This window comes from Hibiscus syriacus, unplaced genomic scaffold (genome assembly GCF_006381635.1).
Source record: "Hibiscus syriacus cultivar Baekdansim isolate YM2019G1 unplaced genomic scaffold, ASM638163v2 tig00000724_pilon, whole genome shotgun sequence".
Classification (NCBI taxonomy): Eukaryota; Viridiplantae; Streptophyta; class Magnoliopsida; order Malvales; family Malvaceae; genus Hibiscus; species Hibiscus syriacus.
Window position 1 is genome coordinate 41,355 of NW_024061812.1, and position 25,374 is coordinate 66,728.

The 25,374-nt window shown below is 32.7% G+C and overlaps 1 protein-coding gene and 1 pseudogene across 1 annotated transcript; one reads left to right on the forward strand and one right to left on the reverse strand.

Annotated features, from left to right (window-relative positions):
• Nucleotides 1-272: 272 nt before the first annotated feature.
• LOC120212251 (ribose-phosphate pyrophosphokinase 4) lies at nucleotides 273-3,201 on the forward strand. The gene is made up of 7 exons (XM_039210627.1): nucleotides 273-437; nucleotides 1,315-1,630; nucleotides 2,066-2,161; nucleotides 2,314-2,382; nucleotides 2,479-2,607; nucleotides 2,811-2,910; nucleotides 2,997-3,201. The coding sequence occupies exons 1-7, from the start codon at nucleotides 295-297 to the stop codon at nucleotides 3,128-3,130; spliced, it is 987 nt and encodes a 328-aa protein (XP_039066558.1). The 5' UTR covers nucleotides 273-294; the 3' UTR covers nucleotides 3,131-3,201.
• Nucleotides 3,202-3,370: 169 nt separating this feature from the next.
• Nucleotides 3,371-9,048, reverse strand: LOC120212241 (annotated as a pseudogene).
• Nucleotides 9,049-25,374: the final 16,326 nt, after the last annotated feature.

Sequence of the window (25,374 nt, forward strand, 5' to 3'; positions counted from 1 at the left end):
GCCCATTTTAGTTAACTTTTATTAAATTTGTGTCGTATTAGGTCAAGACAAAGCCCAAGAAAATAGAGAAAAGTGAAGAATATGATATAAAGTGGGAAGGAAAGCGTGGAAGAGTCGCAAAACCAAAGCCCGTTAATTATCCAAAAAAACAAAAACAAAAAAAAAAAACAAAGCCCGCCCTCCTACTCACCACTTCTTCATAAAATCATTGTCTCTCTCCATCTCTGTCTGAATTCTATAGCGTCGTTCTTTTTTCATCCCCAGGAAAAGAGAAGGCTCTTTTTTTGAACAAAAATGGAGAACAACAAGGACATGGGGGAATCGAAGTCCATGAACGAGAAGAAAGTTCTTTTGTTTTACTGCGTGGAATGTGAAGAGCTTGCCCGTAAAGTTGCTGCTCACTCATCACTCTTTACCCTTCAATCTATCAACTGGAGGTCTACTCACTTCTTCTAAATCTTCCTTTTCTTTTCTTTTCTTTTCTTCTCCTATGAATGATAAATTTCGTGTTTCTTTCCGTTCTTTAGATTCCTTTTTTGCATTTCTCGAGGTGGGTTTATTACTTTCTTGTTCTTCATTTAATATGTTTGTAGAAAGCTTGAGTCTTTAAGATTATGATCAGATTGGGTGTTGGGATAAGTGGCAGTTAATTTCATGAACTAGTTTATAATTAGCATTTGTATATTTGTTTTCTTAAAAAATAGAGAAAAAGGGGGGAAGTTCTGCTTTTTATTTGGATGTGAATACAGGGGTTATCTTTGTTTTTTTTACACTTTTTTCATATTCTTTAGCCGGTCAGTCAGCTCTAAACCTACAAATAAGTGGTTCAGCACTTAACAATCGGCCATTGTGTTCAATAACATGGAAAACCAGCTGATTTTCATGTTTTGACCTTGTCCCATGAACATATTAACCTATCTATGTTCTTACTTTCAAGTCCTTAATTTAAACTGAGCCAATATGATGATATGTGCAAACTCCTTTTATCATTTCCAGTTGTTTCAATCCCGACTCTCCTCTTCGGATAACAAACACTGTTTCCATTGAATCAATGATTCCGATAAGATATATATTGTTTTGCAAAAATAATTATTACTATCAATATCCTCCTTGCTAACGTCTCAGTTGTAGTATGACATTAATTACATTCTACCATAGGCATATGCATTTAAATTTTGTCTTTATCATCTGTGATGTTTTAGAATGTTCCAGCTCATATGATAAAAAATTATGCTCTTCAATTGATTAATGTAAGATATATATTAATAGTTCTAAACAAAGAGTGTTGTTATATTGAACTTCTTTCGTTGACAGGAGCTTTGATGATGGATTTCCGAATCTTTACATAAACAATGCACATGATATTCGAGGTCAGCATGTTGCTTTTCTTGCATCCTTCAGCTCCCCAGCTGTTATCTTTGAACAGCTTTCAGTCATATATAATCTTCCAAGATTGTTTGTTGCTTCCTTCACTTTGGTGTTGCCGTTCTTTCCTACCGGCACCTTTGAGAGAATGGAAGAAGAAGGAGATGTAGCAACTGCATTTACAATGGCAAGGATTTTGTCAAACATTCCCATATCTAGGGGTGGTCCAACAAGTGTAGTCATTTATGACATCCATGCTCTGCAGGTTAGTTTTTCTTGTGCAATGAAATTGATCAATATATATATTCCTATGTTATGATATTTATATATATTTATTGCTGAAGTGGTTTATCTGATTCATCCGGAAAGTTTTATCTAATTGTTTTGCATTCGGATAGTTGGGAATTGGTTATTTAGTTTTCTCACCAACACATCGGCTTTAACAACACGAGGATTCTTTTATTTCTTCTCATGGTTTCACTTGTTCCTTAAAAGCAACATCAAAGGACAGGCTTGTGTTTTGCATTCTCTTTCAGTTTACGGTTTTAGGCCTAGTAGCATGAAATGCTCTATTTTGTTGAACGGTGCTACTTTATTGGTTTATCAATTTTGTTACAATATTTATGTTTGTAATCAAGGGCTTACTCTGTTATCCTGTCTTTTATTTAATCATTATTTGTTAATTTTCCTTTTAATATAGGAAAGATTTTATTTTGGAGACCATGTGTTGCCGTTATTTGAGACTGGGATTCCTCTTCTAAAGCAGCGTCTTCATCAGCTTCCTGATGCAGACAAGGTCTGTATATCATCTCGAAATGTTGTCTAGCGCTAAATATATTTTTCTGTCATCATGCTGCTTGTCAGTGTTACCTTGTACATGATTTTCCCAACTTTTAATGCCATTAACGTTTCTTAGGAATGGTCTGTTATCTTCGATCTTTGTTTCAGATAGTTGTTGCATTTCCAGATGATGGAGCTTGGAAACGATTTCACAAATTGTTGGATCATTTTCCGACGGTCAGTTTAGAAGCTTACCTATTATGCTATGTTATATTCTGTTCTTGTTCCTGTTTATTATTTGTAGATTGAAAGTACATGGTAATTGATTGGCAGGTTATCTGCACAAAGGTTCGTGAGGGTGACAAGAGGATAGTTCGACTCAAGGAGGGAAATCCTGCCAATTGTCATGTTGTGATTGTTGATGACTTAGTGCAATCTGGAGGCACTCTCATTGAGTGCAAGGTACTTGTAGTCCAATAACCTCTTCATACACATTTTCCCCTTATTTCTGGTGTCGCCTCGATATTCAGACATTACATGATCATGTACATGTCTGGAGAATATTTATCATACAATGGGCGTTTCACTTATTGGCATTCTTCTGGCTTTGGACTTGAAATAATATGACTGATTTGTTGGTTCATGTAAATTGGTTCTTCTTCCAGAAAGTTCTGTTCGCTCATGGAGCTGCAAAGGTGAGTGCGTACGTCACTCATGGTGTTTTTCCGAAGCATTCCTGGGAGCGATTTACACGAATGAGTGACAGTAAGTATACTTGCCTGTCCCCATCTCATGTATCTGGTTCAAATTTTGTAGGTATTGATTGATTGTATTTGATTCCCATATTGCAGAAGGATCAGATGAGGCAATTGCCTACTTTTGGATCACAGATTCTTGTCCCAACACTGTGAAAGCCATCGAAAACAAAGCTCCTTTTGAAGTTCTGAGTCTTGCTGGATCAATTGCTGATGCTCTACAAATTTAACCAAATTTCCAAGAGTTCATATGAACTCTCTTGGTTCTCTCTGACCAACTCCCATCATTTCAATAAAAAAGTGTTGAAAACCACTGATTTAGATATCTCTATTGATATATGCATCTAGTATAAGTGAGAAAATCAATTTCAAGACTAGGTGTTACTTGCGCATTATGTTTCATCAATTTTATTTAAATGAAAACATGTGCTTGTCCCATTGTGGCAAGAGATAAGAACAGAAGACGGGGCATTTCAAATATCTGTACATACATAAATATTGACAAGAACAAAGTTCATTACATCCCTATACGAACAGCCCTGTACCCTTGGCATTTGGGGTTCCCCAACTGATTTACAAAGTAACCATGTTTCAACGTCGACATGAATGACCGAAAACATAGAACTCGGAGGACATGCAAGCACAGGTTGACAAGCAGCGCACACAGTTTGCAAACAGACTCCCAACCCTTAGAAACATGTTTAACCTTATTCTTCGACCCCTAGTTCAATAACAATTTCTAGCTCTACATACAATTAAAAAAACCTTCTGACTCATTTAATCTTTTACTTCTCTAGTGAATTACCATGAAAGGCCCATAGCTGAAGAGCAAACACACAAGCTTAAACATACGCTTGTGTTTAATTTGTCTTCCAACTTTAGACACTTAGAAAAAGACACTTATCAACTTGTTAGAATCCTTAGCCCCTCTTTTTTAAGGCTAAAGGTAAGATTTCCAAATTTATTGTCAACTAATCTCTGGCTTCTCATCCAGAAGGCCCTTTGGGCTCTCCAAAGAATCCCCAGAATAAGAACCATCTGGTTGACGAATACGGATGTTCAAATTGCTAGAAATGAAGTGTTCCTGCGCCATCACAAACTTGTAAGTAAAAAAAACACTTCTTATTTGTTCTGTCTCTACTGAAATGACACCATCTGAATGAATTAGTCTGCATTAATCGAATACTAGGATTGGTATACATTAGTCTATTGTTGGCATTGGATTTTAGAGTTAAACAAGGCTAAATTCGATTGAAATTCGTATTAAAAACTGACTACCTGATCACCAGTCTCTTGGCCCTCTGAATGGAACAGGATTGGTCGGCACCTCTTATCTTCGTTCATTAAGCTTGAATTTTGGAAATGTGCCACAAGGGCAGTCTTGCCCTGGATTCGTGCATAGGCCAATGATGCCACCTTCTCACTGTTGAACTTCTCCCATTTCTTTCCATTAAAAGCCTGCAAAATTTTTCCATATAATTAACTCTTCAACCAAGATACATTCACATAAACATAAAACTCACATATTTGTCTTATATGGATAAGTTCCAGTATATAATCCCCTTACAACCAGAAAATGGTCCATAGTACCATTTAGTATAAATAAACTAATTTGGATAAATACACACATACACATTTATTCTGATGTTAAAAAATACTATTTATTGATTGATAATATATGCGACTCTTTCTTGACACACTTAACAAAGGACCAATGGTTGAATTGAACCTGGTAGAAGGAGACAATATGTGAAGGGGAGATCATATTGATGAAGGCATAACCTACATTGCAATTGTTCTGCAATCAGAAAAGTCAATTGATAATCACCAATAATTCAACTTGGCTTAACCATACAGCACCCAACAACCCAAGCTAAAGTACCTTGAAATCAATTGGCAAATAAAGAAAATCGTAAGTGCCCTGATGATTTTCATCAATGGCAGCAAGCAACATCTTTGAAGTATACCTAAAGAAATAGAATATAAGCAGAAACCATCAAGAAAAAACAGCATTTTACTTGGAACCCAAAGCATTAAGTTCTTCACCATTCATTAATTTGTCTTACTTGTTGGGGATATTTTTAATCATCAAAGTGGTCCTTGTATCTTCTCCGTTTATTATTTTATCCAAACCAAGCTGATACTGCTTCTTGTTATCAATCTGGTTTCCATTATTTTCAACTAGCCGAGTTTGATTGCGGTCAGCCAACCCTTCAATGCCAGTTGTACCTAGTCCTGGATAAGAACCATTTCCAAGGAAAAAAGCACCGTGCCTTGGCATCGAATCATTCTGAAACTAGGTGAACCATTTTCAGTTACATTTCGTATGTGGCCAACACCAGCACCGATAGTTCCACGGGCACCAACATTCATCAAAAAGCTTCCGTTGCTATGATTTAAACCCACACCAGCAAAAGGAACAGGGTTCATAAAAGATGTTTCAGGTGACTCTGAGAGATAGTTGAAGTGTCTATCAAGATGCACACCAGAAGGAGCAGATCCCACATGATGGTTGCTTGAACCAAGAAAAGAGTCATGTCGACTTGTATATGAAAAACTTTGTACACTTGGTGAAAAAGGGTGTGTCACTGGTGGTGTTGGCCAAGCAGAACTAGCACACTCAGAGTAAGAGTGGGACTTCCCCACAAAAACTGAGGACCGGTCAATGTTCCAATACCAGATGAACTTGAATTAGATTCACTAAAGGTAGAGATTGGTCCAGGGCTTGCACTTATCTTTTGCTCAGGGAAGGATCTAGAATGCTTATAGGATACACCTTGCACTGCTCCGGTATTAGAAAAAATTGGGTTTGTATTATGGGATTTTCTTTGATCCTTACCAATAGGTGCAATCTTTGGAGAGTTAGGCACATGAGGAGGGAGAATTGAAGCTAGTCCAGGCAAATTATTGTTACTTACAGGGCTGAAAGATCCCAAACCAGGAGACTTACTAAAATCATGTAAAGGATTTTGTTCAACAGGGCTACCAAAGTGTGCCCAGTTACCTGTCACAGCAATGTATTACTCACAATAATTACAGAAAAACTGGTTGTATGAAGCATAAAGTTGTTGAGTGCACAAATGCAGAGCGCCTAAGATATTTTACCTGGAGGAGAGTTAGCAACAGGAGAACCTATGTGATGTCTAAAACTTCGGGCTTCATCGTGTTCCAGCTCCTGAGTTAGCTGCTGCATCAAGCTAACAAAAAAGGGACATTAATTTAATTTCTTTATTCCAGTGTAAAAGTACACCTAGCAACCGTGAGGAAAGTGCAATTAATTTCCCACATCATAACTGCATTAACAGCTCATATTAAGTGTTTCAAGAATCGGATCCTGTAAAGATTATCTTACAGAAACATCTACTGGAGATATCAGATGATATAAAGAAGTTATAATTAACACTTACTTTCGACGAGCTCCACCAGGACGACTAGGTTCAAGCTTTATGCATTTCCCAGCTATGTCACTCCTGTTTAATGCTTTAAGAGCTGCCTCTGCAGCTCTAACATCATAAAATTCTATGAATTTATGGTGTCGCTTATGTGGAGTTTCCCTGATCTGCATTCTCGCAACCAAACAACTCATAAGCAAGTCACAAAGACATGTCAAAATGGTGAATGGAAGTCGTAGAGGAACAAATTAGGCAAATATTACACCTCTTTGACCTCTCCATAAGCCCCGAATATTTGTCGAAGGTCATCATTTGACACAGATGGATCCAAGTTGAATACTACAAGAGTTCCTTGGTTTATATCTTTCTCTGATGGGTTATCCTAAAACATTATAAGAGAAAAATTCTTCTAAATTTGTAGGCGGGATCAACAGTGTCAAACTCAAACATCTAACAAAATACACCTAGTCCAAACCTTGGGAATTGAGAAGTGAATGTCCAGTTTTCTTCGCCTTAGCGGCTTATTTTGTAATGCACGCATTGCAGTACGCGCAGCTCGAATATCATAATATGAAATCATTACAAAACCCCTATGCTTGCACGCAGTGTACAAAGTTCTGATATCTCCATATTGCTGCAAGATGAAAATCAGTAGCCTAGTATTAACAGGATGAAAACTCTTATTTGCACATAAATGAAGGGAAAAAAAAGTTCAGGAGACTGAAAAATAAAACCTTCATCGGCAAAGAGATCTATTAGGCAGAATACTAACTAAAGTAAATAAGAATAACAGACTAATTTAGAATACCTCAAAGAGAGATCTCAATTCAGTCTCTTCAGCATTACTATTGATATTTCGTACAAACAATGTTCTTGAGGGGTGCTCACCATAGGGATGTTCCCCAGCCACCATTCCCACACCATTTGGAAGAGGGTAATGACCAATCCCATTTGCAAGAACCCCTTCAGATAGGTTCATCTTCGACATCCCAATACTAAGGCTATCTTGAGGTTCAAAGTCCAATTCCATTCCCCCTCCAGTACCAAAGACATCATACTCTTCCAAGTCCTCCAACTGACTAGGCAACTCACTTAAGTCGAAGTCATCCATTATGCCAGCAAGGAGGTCATCTTCATCACCAGGAAGTAAACTTCTGAGTGCATTTGTTTCATCATCTTTGAGTGGGTCCTTTCCACCATTCTTAAGTTCTAGCCTGCACAACTCAGGCGAATTATCATCAACAGAATGACCAGAATGCTCCGCATCAGCAAAGTGCACTGCATTTTAGCAAAAGGGTGCGTCAGTTCTATTCTAAGTGCATCACAATATAGCATATGCAACATTTTATATCAGTAGATAGAACATACATTTTTCATGGGGAAGGACCGGTAATGAGCTAGAAAATAAGCTTGCATCACTTGATGAATGAAATGTCTCAGTTTTACGTGGGATTCCCCATGCACCAGTTTCCCACACTCTCGAAATGTTGACTGAAGGAGTTTTGGATGGTCCTATAATACAAGAATTCAAAAATCAATACCAGGTAAGACTAGATAAACACCATGAATAAGATCGCATGCATGCGTATACTAGATTCATTTAATCAGATGATTAAAGAAGTTATACCTTCAAGTTGACTTGATATCCAACCGTTTGACCTTTTCTCCATTTAACACTTTCTGCATGCAAAGAATTCCAAAAATTAACTATCAAAATATGATATTGCAGACTAATTCATCATATCTAACACAGATTATGTGAAGCCTTAGAATAGAATAGCATATTGCAAAGCATTCACTAAATTTTCATTTTGAATACATACATCAGTTCCTGAGCAATTCAAGTAAACTAGCAGTCAAATCAAATGAAACTTTTGGTTCCAGTTTCATAATCAAATCGCTACCCTTAAACTAAAATATTTCCAATGAGTTATTGATCACACAGCTTTCCTTTTAGTAAACACCGGTTGCAGGAATTCACTTTGGAGTAGTCAATCATGCAATGATTCTTTACAGATAAACATAGGTCCAAAAAAAAGCAAGCAAAGTTGTCCAGATCAAATAGAAAATTCGAAAGTTATCTACAGTTAAATCTCTAAAGAGCTGATAATCATGATCAAATAACTAGTCCATCATTGCAGCAAATAAGTCAACACCCAAAACATGAAATTATGTGAATCAAAATGAAAAAACACATACACACACACACACACCACTTAACCAAAAGGTAAAAAAAATCATCAAACCCCAACAGCCAACAAGATCTTCACTTATTAACAAAGTCAAAAGAATTATAGGCTGAGAATCAAAATCAACCCTTTTGGGCACTTCCCAGAAACATGTCTCAACATCACTCCATACTTTGTTTCTCAGATATTTGATCAAACACTAGGGAAAAAAATAAACAAACAATTAACCACCTAAAAATAAAGAAGAAAAAATTTACCTTTTTACAAGAAAATGGAATATAAAAGAAAGTAGTTAAAGAAAATGCATTGAAGAAGTAAACTTGAGTGGCCTGATTCCAAATAAAGTTTTTGCCTTTGATGAACCAAAATTATATATACACAGCCGGTAAAACAAAAACTGAAAGAGAGAAACAGAGAGAGTTTCGTAGAAGCAGAGATATTTCTTCCTTGTACACTTCTACTTCCTTTTCTCTCGCCGGGAAACTAGAAAAATATACATATAATAAACAAAAATGTTTTTTATACAAATTAAAAGAAGTGTGTTAAAATAGAAAGTGGGAGAAAAAACACGATTGGAGGGAAAAAACCACTAAGTTTTCTCTCAGGCAGTCTGTTCTTCCGTCATTGAGAAAAAAAAATAAGCAGAGTTTAAAATTTGGCTTAAAGAGTAAAAAAACAATCTGCTGAATTTGAATTTTGTTTGGCGTCCGTTGAAACATATAGCCCACACCAAGATACAAACAAAATTATATATACGTGCAGCACTCAAATTATTATTTTTGTTTCGTTTTAACACATAAATTATTTATTTTAAAATTATACATAATATTTAGTTCAAGTTTCATTTTATATCTACTGTTAAATTTAATGGTGATATTAATATATCACCATAAGATAATATCATGTCATCGTTAAAAAAATATAACATTAACAATTTTGTTAATTTTTTAAGGTGCACCAAATTAAGACCTAAAGCTAAACATTAAGTATGATTGTAAAAATGAATAAAGTTTGGGTACCAAAACTAAATAAATATAATAATTTAGGTGCTAAATGTTTAGTTTACCCAACATAATTTTGGCCCATTTTGTTTTCACCCTTTATATTCCCGTTTTATTACGAACAAGCCATGGGCTTTGTATTTGCTGGCGTGGCTATCGTTTATTGGTTTGCGAAAATGCTGCGAAGATCCAGCGGCAGGTGATGGAGGGAGGGTTGGGGAGAATGAGCGCAGGTGATTGATTATCTTTGGCATTGGTGGGGACCAGTGACGTGTAGTTGCGTGTCGGCAAAAGTGGTTTGATTCATTCAGCTGCTCCGCTCTAGAGTTGAGATGTTCGGATCAGAGTCTTTTATCTTGAGCTCTACCTACACTTTTTAAAAGATCTAAGATCTGATTTTTCTTACAAAATGATTATTTTATAATATTTAAAAAATTATTAACCAAAAATATTTTTTTAATATTATTGAATTATCTCTAGCACTTTACCCTTTCATATTTTATGTCTGTGTTTATAACGTTTCAAGTTTCTTGTTATTAGACGTGTTTGGTTGGTTCTTTCATATTTTTTAGGTAATGAATTTTAGACATATTAAGAGTATTCTCATTCTTTTTTCTAAAGTCTTTTTTCTCTTCTCCTCTAGGTATAGAGGAAAAAATACGATTAAATTTAGATTTTATTAAAAAGTAAGTCTTTGATAATCTTGAATTTATTAAGTGACATCAATTGTAAAAAAGAATGTTACTCTTCTTAGAGATTTTAGGTTCAAACAGTTACTTCTGCATGCAGGAACGGAAGACCATTGTGGCCCAAAGGGGTAACGGCCTGTAGTAATTTATAAATTTAATTTTTATATTCGTATAAGAACGGTTAAAATTTGATAAATTATAAGTTTAATATCTAAACTATTATTTTTATTCTGTTTTGATACTCAAACGTTTTCAAGATCATACCTAATATTTAGTTTAAATTTTCAATATGGTACATGTTATTAAAAAATTAACAGAACTGTTAACATGATATTTTAAAAAAAAATTCAATGATGATGTGACATTATTTTATGGTGATACGCCAATGTCACCATTAAGTTTTTAATGATTAGGCATTAAAATGAAACTTAAAATAAACGTTAGGTATAATTTTAAAAAAAATAAAATTTAGGGACCTAAACAAAAAAATAATAATTTAGATACTAAACATGTAGTTTACCTTACAAAATTAGATTTTTTCAAAACAAAATATAATAAATTCTAAAGTCTTCGTTTCCGTCGTAAAATATTGTAATAGAACTATCAGTTCCACAACAAAAGTAAGTTTCTTCTTTTACTATTGTTAGAGATTTATTGAAGTAGTCTAAATTCAATTGAGTATAAATTTATAAAGGTAAGCAATTAAGTAATATTATATTTATTAATTGGAGTTATTAAATCATATTTATTTTTAGTATATTTAGTACAATATCACTCGTGAATGCATTTTGAGATTTTAAGGAGCGACATGTTTTATTATGATTATGTGATAGTTATGTTTGTGACATCTTTCAAAATCATGTATTTTTTTATCATTTACTTTAATTTTATTTATAATTTTCTACTCGTTATTTCATAGAAATAATAATATTGATATGCATATTTGATGTTATCATTTATATTTTTTAAAATAAATAAATAATAAAAATAAAATTATATATAAAATTTAAAATCGTTAAAAAGACATGGCCTCTATTAAGATTAAGTTCTGGCTCCGTTCCTGTCTGCGTGGTGTATGTATTGTAATGAATAAAAAAGATTTTGAACCGATACTATTTTATAATCATCTTAGATTAAATTAAAGTTAATTATCTTTTTGATTAATTTTAAAGTTTGAATATACTTCTCTTTTATGAGATTACAATATGTCTCATTATTACATTCAATATTTATTATGTATTGATATTAAAATATATCTTATTATTATATTTAATATCGGATGAGTCTAAAACATACGTCACACATCGTAACACACACATCAAAACACACCACTAATAAAATTGTTCTTATTAAAGAGTGTAATGGTTTATTTAAAATTAATCATTTATTAAATTTTAATTTTAATATAATTATAATTAAATTATTATTATTTTATTAAAAATGTTAATTATTTTAAGAACAACAACAAAACCATATTCCCATATGCAATGGGGTAAGGGGGAGGTAGGGTAGTAGACTGCCCTCAACGCATGGTTGAGAGCAGCTTCCATGAAAGACCTCCGGCTGTCAAAAATTAAAATAAAGATAAAATACAATGTATGTATAAATAAATAAATAAATAAATAATTGAATAATTTTCATATGCAGTCTTCATATGCGCGTTTGTACTGGAAAGTACTCCCTACAAATAAATTCATGCGTAAAAAATCTTTGTATATAGACAGAACCGTAAGATCCGCTAAACTTAAAAAGAGAAAACATAAAGAGAATGATACACAGTATTCAACGTTAACAGGCTACGAGAAGGAAAAAAATCCAATAAGATAAAACCTAAACTAAGGTCACTGTTTTAATTCTAAACCTTCGTAAATTCATATAATAGAAACATATAAAAAATAGAAGTCATGAAAAATACTATAAATACATTAAAATAAGTTTAATTTTTATAGAATTAAAATATCTAATTATATATGTTTAGGCTTCGTCCCGAATTAACCAACAACCACCGCCTGTTGCCACTGCGTTTCGTCGGAAAACCATTTTATACAATATTCAGTGCTGTTGGAGAGTCAAACTAAGAGAAAATCAGCCTTGCTCCACCCAACGGCACCCGGATCGTCGTCGCCAGAACCGACGGTCACGAACGATACTATTTTTGTTTACATCGCCGGCTGCTCAATCATTTTCTCTTGTTTTAAACGTATGTCGACGGTCGGAGAACCATCCACAACCGTCGTCCATCTCAGCGACCACCGCTGCTCGTTCATCGGGAGTTTCAGCTTGAAGCTTCATGTTCGTCGGCCTTGAGTAAACCCAGATCTGGTTTGTGTTAATAAGTTTGGTCAAATTGTGTTCCAAATCCCTTATTTTTGTTATATTTCGTATGGCCAAATTGCATACACCCTCCCATATTTTCCCCTGATTTTGTTTTGGACTTCGAACATATGTGTTATTATATTCATGGCTAAATTACTTGAAAGCCCCCATATTTCTATTTTAATTTTGAATGATCAAATTTTATGCAAACTCCTATATTTTTCCATGTTTAGATTTTAGACTTCTAAGTTGTATTTCCTCAATAATTCTGACTTATTTTGATTTTGATTACTAATTTCGAATTTATTATTTAATTTTAATTAACAATAATATTAAAATTTTATTTTATTCTTTCACTTTTATCATATCATTTGATATTAATTGTTATCATTAATCTTGACAAATTAATGTTTAATGTTTAATTTGATATTAATTGTGATTATTTGAATCATAATAATCTTAATTTTGATACGTAAATTTTAATATTGATCATTAATATTAATTTTTATGCTTAACTTTAACTTGATAATCATTTTTATCATTACTTTTGATTTAGTATTGATTTTAATCAAATAAATTTTAACTTTGGTTATATAACTACAATTTGAACTAGTGGATCTCAATTTGACTCCTTCAAAACAAGAAAAAATGGATTGCGAGTGACAACTCGACATGAATTCAAAAAATATCAATATTGAGGTGCATTATTGTTATTAGTTAAACAAGTTGTGTATGTTTAATGTTTTTGGTTAAAATTTTAAATTTCTCGTCATTAAAGAAAATTTAGTTTTCGTTTATTAATTTTAACAAATTTTTTTATACTTTATCTCATGTTTATGTTGTTAATTTAATGAGATTTTTTTATGAATCTCTATATTTTATATCAAGTTAGAGTTAAATTATTATTTATTTTATTTTCATGTAAGGAGTTGAAGTTGTACATATGGAGGAAAAGTCTAATAAGTATTTACAATATTGCGAACAAGTTAGATGTCACGATTGATTCAATAAAAAATATTGAAAAGGTACTTGTTCACATGAGTGGTCTATTTGAAAAAAAATTAATGATAAGTATTTAAATAATAGACCACACGAGGAATATTTACATGGTGAATCCTTAAAGAAAAAAGGATTAAATAATGGATCAGAAGAGAAAAGTTTAGATAATGTTTCATTGAATGGTGAATGTTTAGATAGTTGATCTATGAAGAACAATTATGTATTGAGTCCTTGAAGGAGAAAATTGATAATCATATTAGAAAAATGTGTAGCTCTCCGTTTATCAAATTTTGTCATGAATATTTTTCTCCTACATTGCAACCTAGTGGTAAAAGAAAGCTTGATGTTAGTTTTGAAGATAGTGTAAAGTCACCTACTGATGGTCCACTAGAACTTTCTAGTAAGATTATTAACTTTCAATTTGACGATCATCAATTTCTTAGTCAATTAGTCACGTTTAAAAATATTCCAGTAATAATAAAAGACGTGAAAAATTATCAAGTAATCACAAGACATCGTCAAAGAGGAAAGATTCTCAACAGAAAAAGAATGTTAAGCCATCTATTGCACATGCAAATTCTATGGATGATCTGAAGATGAAGAATATGATCGTGAAAAAGAAAGCTTGAACCCAGAAAAGTACCACAATGATAAATATAAATTATATTTTATTGTATATAATTTTATTTATTGTTTGATTAAAATTAATATATTTAAGTATTATATATAGATTCAAGGAGAACGCAATACATATCATGATAATTACTGAAACCGTGTCATTATTTGTACTTAATAATGTATAAATATTTGTTAAATATTTTTTATTAAATATTAAATATTTTCTCTTTATGAAATGATTATAGGCATTAAATGCTATTAAATATATTACATCAAATATTAAATATTTTTATGCAAGATAAATATAACAGATGTGATATGATATCGAATTTTGTTAAAGAAACTTTTTTTTTTATTGTTGATACATATAAACAATATTTGTATTATCTAACGCTTGAAGAACGTATAATTTGCCTCAATATTGCTACTTGGAAGAATACACATGACATCTATTATACTGCTAGAAGAATATTTTTAAAAGCCGGTGATGCTCAAAGTGTCTTTCTAGGAAAATGGTTATGTGACATGGTAATATAATTTAATTATAAAATTTATTTACGTACTTAAATTATTTGAATTATTAATAGAAGTGTTAATATACTTTTTGGTAATGTAACAGTTTATCAATACATATTTGTACGATTTGTACATAAACCAAGAGTCTAAGCCAAAAAAAAAATGTATATGCTTTTGTCATTTCAGATAAAAATATTTTTCATGGATGGATGTAACACATAATTTAAGGTTTTTAATTTAATAAATTTTAAACCTTATTTATCTCAGGCAGGAGTCATAAAACATTATTTATATCCCGACAAAATGAGATTAGATAGAGTACTTGAAGATATCCTTCTCGAATGATAGAAGAGTCTATGCCTACTGATAGTAGCAATGTTGCACAGGTATATGCCATCTGTTGTTCATTTGTTGTTTGTTAACATGTGTTTGTTTGTAACTTTCAATTTGACTAATTTTAATAGGTTTATTTGCCTTTACACAATGAAAGTGGTAAGCATTGATTTTTATTGGTTGTTAATGTTGCGAAGTAACAAAATTATGTTTTAGACTCTCTTGGTGTGAATGAGTAACGTAAAAGAATTGCACAAGATTTAGTAAGTATTTATTCATTAACTTTAGTAGAATTTCCATCAATTTTAATAAATTATTTTCTCATTTGTGGTGCTACTTATGATATCATTTGATCAAAACTCCTCATGTTTATAGGTCTCATCCCCATTTGAGTAATTGAGTTGATTGTTTAAAGATGTCGCACAATTTTCGATCAATTTTCTTAAATTACCAAAGCAACCAAATATGTATGTTACTTGAAGTTTAAATTATGAAGTTATTACTCAAACCATAACTATATATTTTGAGTAATATAATTATTTTATGTTGACTTCATGGACGATTGTGACATTTACGTATTGAAGTATATAATAGCTAAGCAAAATTTTGATTGATCCAAACAAACTTTCACGATATAGTTAAATTAGAATTTCACATAGTTTAGTTTATGTGCGTAGTGATATTGAGTAGTTTGATTTTTTGTGCAGACAGAGGAAATGAGAGTTGAATGACTGAAATATTTGGAAAAACTAGTTACTAGCAATCACAATGAAAATGATATTTTCAAGTGTCGTGCATGCGAAGATGAAACTATTCAACTTATAGACATTCCATGGATTAACAACATTCATTTTCATTCGAGATTAAATTTAAATCATTACTTTTATTTTAAATAATAATAATAATCTTATATTAAACTTTTAATTTTCAATTATGGATAACTAATATTAATCCTATATTTGTGTAGGGAATTAGAGGAAGTCGATGCTAAAATAAGGGAGTTGGAAAATATTTCCTTTGTTTATTCTGATTTGTGTCTTACTCCCTCAAAAACTAAGATGTTACCTTCTATGTTGCATGCACCAGAAATTGAGCTAAAATAATAATTACCAGATCGCTTAAAGTATGCCTTTTTGGGAGAAGAAGCAACTTTACCGATTATCATCTCAAACAAACTTTCCATAGAGGAAGAGGAGGATTTACTTGAAGTCCTAAAAGAGCACAAAGAAGCGATAATCGCTGACATCAAAGGACTCAGTCCTTTCACTTGCATATATAAAATCAAAGTCGAAGAAAATGCCAAGCCTTCTTGGAAAGCTCAAAGGCGCCTAAACCCTCCCATGATAGAGGTGGTTAAAAAGGAGATCCAAAAGATTTTCGACACTGATATGATTTATCCAATTTTTGATAGTAATTAGTTAAGTCCAGTCCATGTGGTCCCTAAGAAAACTGGAGTTATAGTAGTTGAGAATTCAGAAGGCGGGTTAGTCCTCATACATGCTCAGAATGGGTGGAGAGTTTGTATCGATTTCAGGAAGTTAAACTCTTTAACTAGAAAATATCATTTTTCACTTCCATTTATTAATCAAATGATTGAACGTTTAGCGAGAAATTCTCACTATTGTTGCCTTGATGGTTTTTTTAGGTTTTTTTCAAACCCCATGGCACTAGAAGATCAAGAAAATATTATATTTACTTGTCCATTCGACACTTTTGCTTATCATTGGATGTCATTCAGTCTTTGTAATGCACCAACCACTTTCCAAATGTACATGGTAAGTATATTTTTTGATAACATAGAAAAAAGGATCGAAGTGTTTATGGATGATTTCATAGTTTACGATAATTCTTTTGATGAGTGTTTGACAAATTTGACAAAAATCCTAAAGCAATGCATTGAACTCAATATTGTTTTAAATTATGAAAAATGTCATTTTATGGTTGATAAAGGATTAATTCTAGGACATGTCATTTCTGTTAATGCGATTGTAGTTGATAAAGCTAAAACTTACATTATTCACTCACTTCCATACCCTAATATTGTGAGGGAGTTCATTTATTTCTTGGTCATGCAGGTTTCTACCAGAGGTTTATTAAGGACTTTTCTAAAGTAGCACAACCAATTTGTAATTTATTACAAAAGGATAAGATATTTGACTTCAATCCAAAATGCAAAAAGGCCTTCGATTTTCTTAAGGAAATGTTGATTTCAGCACCCATAGTTCAACCACCTAACTGGGATTACCCCTTCAAAATCATATGTGACGCGAGTGATGAGAGTGTAGGATTTATGTTAGGACAATAGATCGGAAAAGAACCACACATCACCGCCTTTGGATGCGACTCAGCGAAACTATTCGACAACAGAAAAAGAACTTTTTGCTATTGTTTTCGATTTAGAAAAACTCCACTCTTATCATATGGGAACTAAAACTATTGTTTTTTCTAATCATGCAGCTTTGAAATATTTGCTAAGTAAGGAGGGGAAACCACGCTTAATTCGATGCATTTTACTCCTTTAGGAGTTTAATTTGGAAATTAAAGACAATAAGGGTTGTGAGAATTTAATTACTAATCACCTTAGCTGATTACCCATCATGGTAGATGATGCATCGATAAAAGAGGAATTCCCTGAATAACATTTGTATTAAACCTATGGTGTACTCCCATGGTATGCATATATGGTAAATTACTTGGCCATAGGAATACTACTTTCAGATTTATCATATTCCAAGATAAGTCGAATTAAATGTGAACCCATATTCTACATATGGGATGATATATATATATCTATTAAAACACTGTTCCGATAAGGTAATTCAACGATGTGTAGCAGAAAGTGAGGTAAATTCTATACTTAAATTTTGTCATTCTTATTCCTGTGAAGGCCATTTTAGTCCAAAATGAACTGCATATATGGTATTGGAATGTGGATTTTTTTGGCCGACTATTTTCATGACACTTATGTTTTTTTAAATCTTTTGAAAAGTGTCAACGTGCAGGTAATTTAAGCCGAAGAAATGAAATGCCCCTTAAAAATAATTCATGTTTGTGAAATTTTTTATGTATAGGGAATTGATTATATGGGACCTTTCATTTCATATTTTGGGAATTATTACATTGTTCTCACTGTTGATTATGTGTCTAAATGGGTAGAAGCTAGAGCTATTCATAATAATGATGCTAAAACCACCATTGATTTTCTAAAAGATTTTATGTGGCACACCAAGGGTAATAATCAGTGATAGTGGGAGACATTTTGTTACCGAATTGTTGAAGCACTTATGAAGAAATATGATGTAACTCAAATAATCGCTACGACTTACCACCAGCAGATGAATGGACAATAGGAAGTTTCAAATGGAGAAATCATGTCAATCCTTGATAAAATTGTGAAATCGAATCGAAAGGATTGTAGCTTGAAATTAAACGATGCATTATGGGCATATCATACCGCTTATAAAGGTCCAATTAACATGTCCCCATATAGCTTAGTCTTCGACAAACCATGTCATTTTTTTATTATATTAGAACACAAAGCTTACTGGGCGATTAAAGAATGCAACATGGAGATGTATACTGTTGGCGAAACTCAAAAACTTCATATTCAAGAGCTTAAATAAATAAAAAAGAACACCTATGATAGTGCTCGGGTCTACTGGGATAAGACAAAAGAATTTCATGACTAACGAATTTCTTTTAAATCTTTTTCTATTAGGAAAAAGGTGTTGCTTTTTAATTCTAAGCTGAAAATTTTTGCAGGAAAATTATGAAGGAAGTGACTAGGACCTTTTGTTGTGACTCAAGTTTTCCACATGGAACAGTTGAAATTCAATATGATTCGGGAACTTGTTTCAAGGTTAATGGTCATTGATTGAAGCCTTTCTATGAGAACCATCAAGCTTGTGTGATCGAAGAAATCATTCTCGAAGAACCTATACTCTCAACCAGGTCGTGCAACTAACGATGTTAAACAAAAGCGCTCTAATGGGAGGTAACTCATATTATTATTATTATTTTATTTTATTTTATTTTTTTTATACTTTAGGGTACACCAGGTATTTTCTGATTGAGATCAAAATTATGGACACAACGTTGATTTGAATAAAGGTCAATGTTCATATACAATCGGATAACCCACCAAAGCTAAACACAGGGAGTATTTATATCCCTTCTCCTTTACTTTATTTATTTTGTATTGGGATAATACTCTTTAGGTGAGGGGGTAGAGTGAGAATTCCACCTTATATATTCATGTTGGTTTGATGGGATATCTCGATTCTTATGACTATTGATTGTATGGTTGACTTGTTAGTTTTGTCATAATCCCTTGTTTTCAAGCTTGAGTTGATCTTGTTATGAATGAATAATTTATATGAGTTGATGAAATAATTTGATGAAAGCTTTTAACCTTGTGGTATAATTTTTAGTGTTGCTTAAATATGATCATGTGCTTGTTTTGCTAGTGATTAATGTTATTTTCAGATGTGTAACTTTGTGAGGCGATTGTAAGCGGTAGATCGTTTAAATGTGCTTAGATTGGAGAACTAAGGTGAGATAGTTGGGTTGTTATCTTGTTTTCAGTTTAATGATTCGATGACTATTCTAGACTACAGACTTAAAAAAATAAAGAGAATCACAAAAAGGAAGTGTAAAAAAAAAGAGAAAAAACCAAAAAAGAAGAAGAAAAAAATCAAAAAAATGAGAGTAAAAAATAAGCACATGAAAAAAAGAGTGAGTGATACAAAAGGGACGAAAATAAAACTCACACTCCGCCAATCGCTCATCATGAGGAAACTAAACTTGGTTTGATTTCATCTCACAAGCAAATAACAAAAGCTTTGCATATCTACCTCTTATTCATTTGGTTAATTGTTGTTTATTTGATTATCTTGTCTAATTTCTTCAATCCATGCATGTACTTGGGATTTTACATAAACTTTCGAGTGAATCTTTTGATGAATGATGGGAATTGGAATTTATGTACTTTTAAAGACAAACATTGAATAAGTGAGGGGGAATTGGATGAGAGTTTAATATTACATATTTTTATTATTATTTAACTCTCATTTATCGCTTAGATATTACCGATTTATCTTTGTTTTGAGTTTATTTTTGGATAGAAGCTTCGTTGGATTAATTAGCCTAAAAACTAGTGGATTTTGATGGTCCATTCAACATCTTATAGAAGACAAGCAGAATTTCCTTGAATATTTAATTTGGAATTTACATAGGAAAGGTTATAGAGAAGATGAAGAAGAATTCAACAAGAAGACTTAAATATTTATCTTTTGTGATAAACCTTTTTAATTTAGGATTTTTAGTTTGATTATTCCATTATTATTTTATTTAAGAATTAATTATTTTATTAGAACTCTTTTTAGGATTTTGAGTTTGATTATTTTAGTATTTAATTATTTTATTTGCTTAGAACTCTGGGGTTATAAATACCCCTTAGGTTCAATAGTTGAAACTCATATTAGAATTTATTTTCCTTGATTATTTATTGAAGTTCTACTTTTCTTTCATCTTTATATTTCTTTCTTTATTTTCTTTCATTATTTTCTTTTCTAAATGCTAAGCATGATGCAATCCATGCTTAGCTAAACTTCTACTTAGACAAAGATTTTTGTGAAACTCAATTTCATTCGTGAGAATTGAATCTTGATCTTCATACCTTCAGATTGTATTCTTGATTCTCTGGAAACTGGGACTGAAAAGTTATTACATATTCAACTTAAAAGGTGCACGTTGATTTGAAGACTGTTTTGCTTGAAGTTTGGAAGTCGGATCGGTTGGTCGTAATTCAAAATTAGCAACGGTCCGTTAAGGGGAATCAAGATCGAGTTTGATTCTTGGTGGGATGTTATAACTCAAGTCGGACTTTTCCAAAATTTAAAGTTATTTAGGATCTAACGACGATAGACGTGGTTAGACTAACAAGAATCGGATTTCAGAGATAGACTTGGAAATTTTGATTAACATGAGAGAAAAGTTAGCTACAGGGGTTGGGTTCTGTTGATTGTAATCAGCATACATCACGAAGGGAAAATTTTATTTCGATGATCGGTCAAAATTGAGGCTAAGCAAAACCTGAGGCTATATCATCTTTATTGAATTCTTCTACTATATTTATTTTCTCATTTTATTCAATATTTATTTATTTATTTTCATTAATTTTAAATCCCCTTTTTATTTTTTTGTAGTTGATTCAATCCGAGAAACAACATTATTAAACTTCCTTAGTCCCAGTGGATCGACCATACTTCTCTATACTACTTTATTTATTTATAAATTTTATAATTAGGAATTATTTTTATTTGGAAAATTCGACGCTTGTCACATGCCAGGTAAAAGCCCAAACTTTCTCCCTATTTTTCCTTTAAACAAAGAAGAAATGAACTGGAAATTTGTGAATGGTGAAAGTTCCTTTGAAAAGCTTTGGTGTATTGCTTGTGGGTTTTCATAGAGATAGAAAAAATGATATTTTTTCATTTTTTTGGGTTAAAAAAATTACAACTCATATTTGTTTTCTTGCTTGCATGTCTTTAACGGGGTGGAGGGTCTATCTTGCCACGAGCAATTGCTGGTGTGATATGGAGTTGAATTCAAAATACTCTGTACCAACTGCAAATGTAAGTTAAATGTAAATCATTTACATATGGGTTCAATCATGAATCATCATATAGGCATTTAAAGCTATTTTATTGAAAGTATACATGTTGTAGCTAAGAAATAATGAGTTTTATTCAAGTCTGATGTTGCATCTTCATTTGTGGGGTTAGATGATGAAGCTTGGCCCTTGGGTTTCTTGTGTATTCCCCTCTTTATTTCAAGAATTATAGGATCACCAATTCCAAAAATATCTTCGTTCGTAGTTCTTCTCCTTTTAGTAGTTTGAGGATTATTTTTACAAATTGATCTTTAACCTCGTTGAATGTTTTAAATGTTTGTGATAAACGATGACATATATTCATGAAAAAAGAGGCTAGATTAGAGTACATAGCTTGTATTGTTGTTGGATTATCAACTTCAATATTTCTATAGTTCTTTTGTAATCCAACATCTTTCTTTGCATAAATTGTCCAACGTTTCATGATACATCCTTGAGGTATTTCCTTCGTATTTTCATATTTCAGCACATCAACATATGTCTACATGGAAATCCAACAGACTCCAACTTCATACAACAACAATGCATTGTATCGTGAGTGACATCCTTAATTATAAGATACCATACCTTTTATTTTTCAGCATGCTCTAGCCAATAGCACACATGTCCTGTAACCCCCCAGACCGGGTCTGTAATTTAGACCCAAACCTAAGTGTTCACATATCCCATTCAGAGATTTTTTTTCTTTAAAATATCTTACAATACATTAGATATAATACATAACAAAATGTTAATAATACATATATATCCAAAACGATGGCAAATACATGTCACCAAACATAACTGAAAAACATATAGAGATATAAGTTCGTACAAAATAAGTAGTTGATCTCCCTTGATGCCAAATCTGATAGTTTATGGTCTGCTGTTATCTGAAAAAGGGTAAAAACTACAGAATGAGCTAAAAAGCCCAGTGTGCTCCATACAGTGTATAAAAATATACAATTAAAATATTACAATAAAATTTTTGTTTATGCAATATATTTTGAAAACATGAACACTACCCCCATCCTTTCACAATTTGTTTGTGTAGGTTCCCCAGAACCATACACCTATCCCACACAACCAGTAAGGCCCTGAGCACACAGCCAAGGAACCTGCAGATATACTTCCTTCCACAATATCCCCCCATGACATAAATGTTCATGAATGTATTTGAATGAAAACCATGATTAATTCTTTAAAACATAAAAGTGTTCATATTTGGAAATCATATACAGAAATACGGAAATCAGAAGACAAATTAGTAGTATACAGAAATTCAGATATCGGATAATAAGTATTCAGAGAATCGGTATAAAATATCGTAACCAAAAATCATATCAGAAATATACAGTAAATCATATATCAGGTACACAATATTCATATATATATATTTTAAACATTACTAATGTAACGCTATCGGGAAACACACCTGTAACAGTATGAGAAATCAGATAGGGAAGCTTATAACTGGGTTTGTCGATCACGCTCTGCTATAGCGCTAGATCCTACGAATTAGAAAAATCCATATTTGAATCATAATATAAATAATCTAACTATTATTTAAATAATATACGGAAACCTACGGGTAATTCTCGTAGTACACGGTTCAGGCTGATCTAACGAATGGACAAGACCAGACCTAACTGATCTTTGCTCAGATGAAACACGAGTACCTTCATAAAATATTTTTATTGAATCAATTCCTTAACCAATTCTCAAATAAATAATCAAAATAGTAAAATATTAAGATTTTTGGGTTTACAAGCTCGATTCGGAATTTTCGGGTCAGAATTTTGCAAAACAGACTTCGGAATCGGATTCAGAATGTCGAAAATGATTAAAAATGACCTTCCGAAATTTTGAATTCTTGGTCAAAATCAAAGTCAACAGGTTTGACTGACGATTTGGAGACTTTCGGGTTCGAGTTTGGTAAAAAGGACCCAAAAAACGAATTCATAACGTCAAAACATGTCATGATAGATATTCTCGGAAAAGATTAACGGCTGCTTAATAGTCGGTCAAAGTTCAAGTGGTCAACCATTTTACGAAATTAATATGTATATATATTTGTTTTACAAAAATACGAAAATATCACCATTTTAAAATTAATTACCAATATAGCACCATTTTTAATATATTTACTAATATGTCATTTTTCAAAAATTACGAAAATAGCATTTTTAAAATTTACAAAAATAGCACCTTTTCGAATTAATTCCCAATATGTCACCAGTTTCAAAATAATTACTAAAATATCACTCGATCAACGGTTAACGATCAACGGTTAACGGGTCAGGTCGGAACCGGTAAAACCGGTCAAACCCTTTGAAAAACCGGTAAAATCGGTCATATTGATCTTCCTCACGCACAGTGGCGGCGCGTGGGAGCGCATGAGGGCTCTTCCAGCAGCGTAAAATTCACGGAAAAATTCCTAAAAATTATTTTGAGTGATTTCGAGATACTTACAAAGCTCGGTTCAAATTTTTGAACGGCGGAGGGCTCGATTTCAACAAATCGGAAACTTTGACCGCTTCACCTCCACTAATGCCGCCGCCGCCGGAGAAAAGAAGGACACCGGTGGACTCGGAACGGCACAAGAAAATGATGGTACGGGAGGTGTCGAAAACGGAGCAACGATCGACGATGAATTTGAGATTTTCTCGACGATTATGCTAAAAAAAGTCGAGACTTTGACTTGAAATTCCCGGCGTTTGGCAACGTTTCACCTCAATTAATTTAAGGGAATTGTTCCTGACTCGATAACGAACACAATGGTTGTTTCAAAACGACGATTGAAATTCGGATGGCGTCGAGATCGTTGTCGGAAGTTTACGTTGGGGGAAGGAAATTGAAAAGCAATTTGGGAGCAATTGATTTCTGATTTTTCAGAAACCAATTGCCGTATATAATACCAAACCTCACCAATTTTTCTTGGATAAATTCAGGGCTTAGTCTCTGAATTTTCTTTACCTCTAAAAATAAACTACAAGTTTTAAAATCTTTTAATTTAGTCCCCAAAATTTATCAATTTTCGTAATTTAAAACTCAAATTTCAACTAAATATTATTTTCAAAATTCCGGGTTGTTACAATTCTCCCCCTCTACAAGAAATTTCGTCCTCGAAATTTACCTTATGAAAATAGATGCGGAAATTGAACCTCCATTTACTCCAATGTCTCCCACCTAGCTTCTGAGGAGCTAAGATTACTCCATTGAACTTTGACCATTTGAATATGCATATTCCGAAGAACTCGCTCATCCCACTCTAAAACATGAACAGGCTCCTCCTTATATGACAAATTAGGTCTTAGCTCTACCTCATCAACTTGAATGATGTGATCTGGATCTGGACGGTATCGCCTCAACATAGACACATGAAAAACATCATGAATACGACTAAGCTGGGGAGGCAACTCAAGCTGATAAGCAACAGGTCCAACTTTCTTCAAAATACGATACAGCCTAATAAATCGCGGACTCAGCTTACCCTTACGTCCAAATCTCAATACTTTCTTCCATGGAGATACTTTGAGAAAAACATGATCTCCAACCTCAAACTCGATATCCTTACGTCGCTTATCTGCGTATGATTTTTGCCTATCAAATGCCTCTTTCATGCGATCACAGATCAATCTGACAGTATCTTCTGTCTCTCAAACCAAGTCTGGACCCAAAATTTTTCTATCATGTAACTCTGTCCAACATATAGGAGTACGATATCTACGTCCATACAGAGCCTCGTACGGTGCCATGCGAATACTCG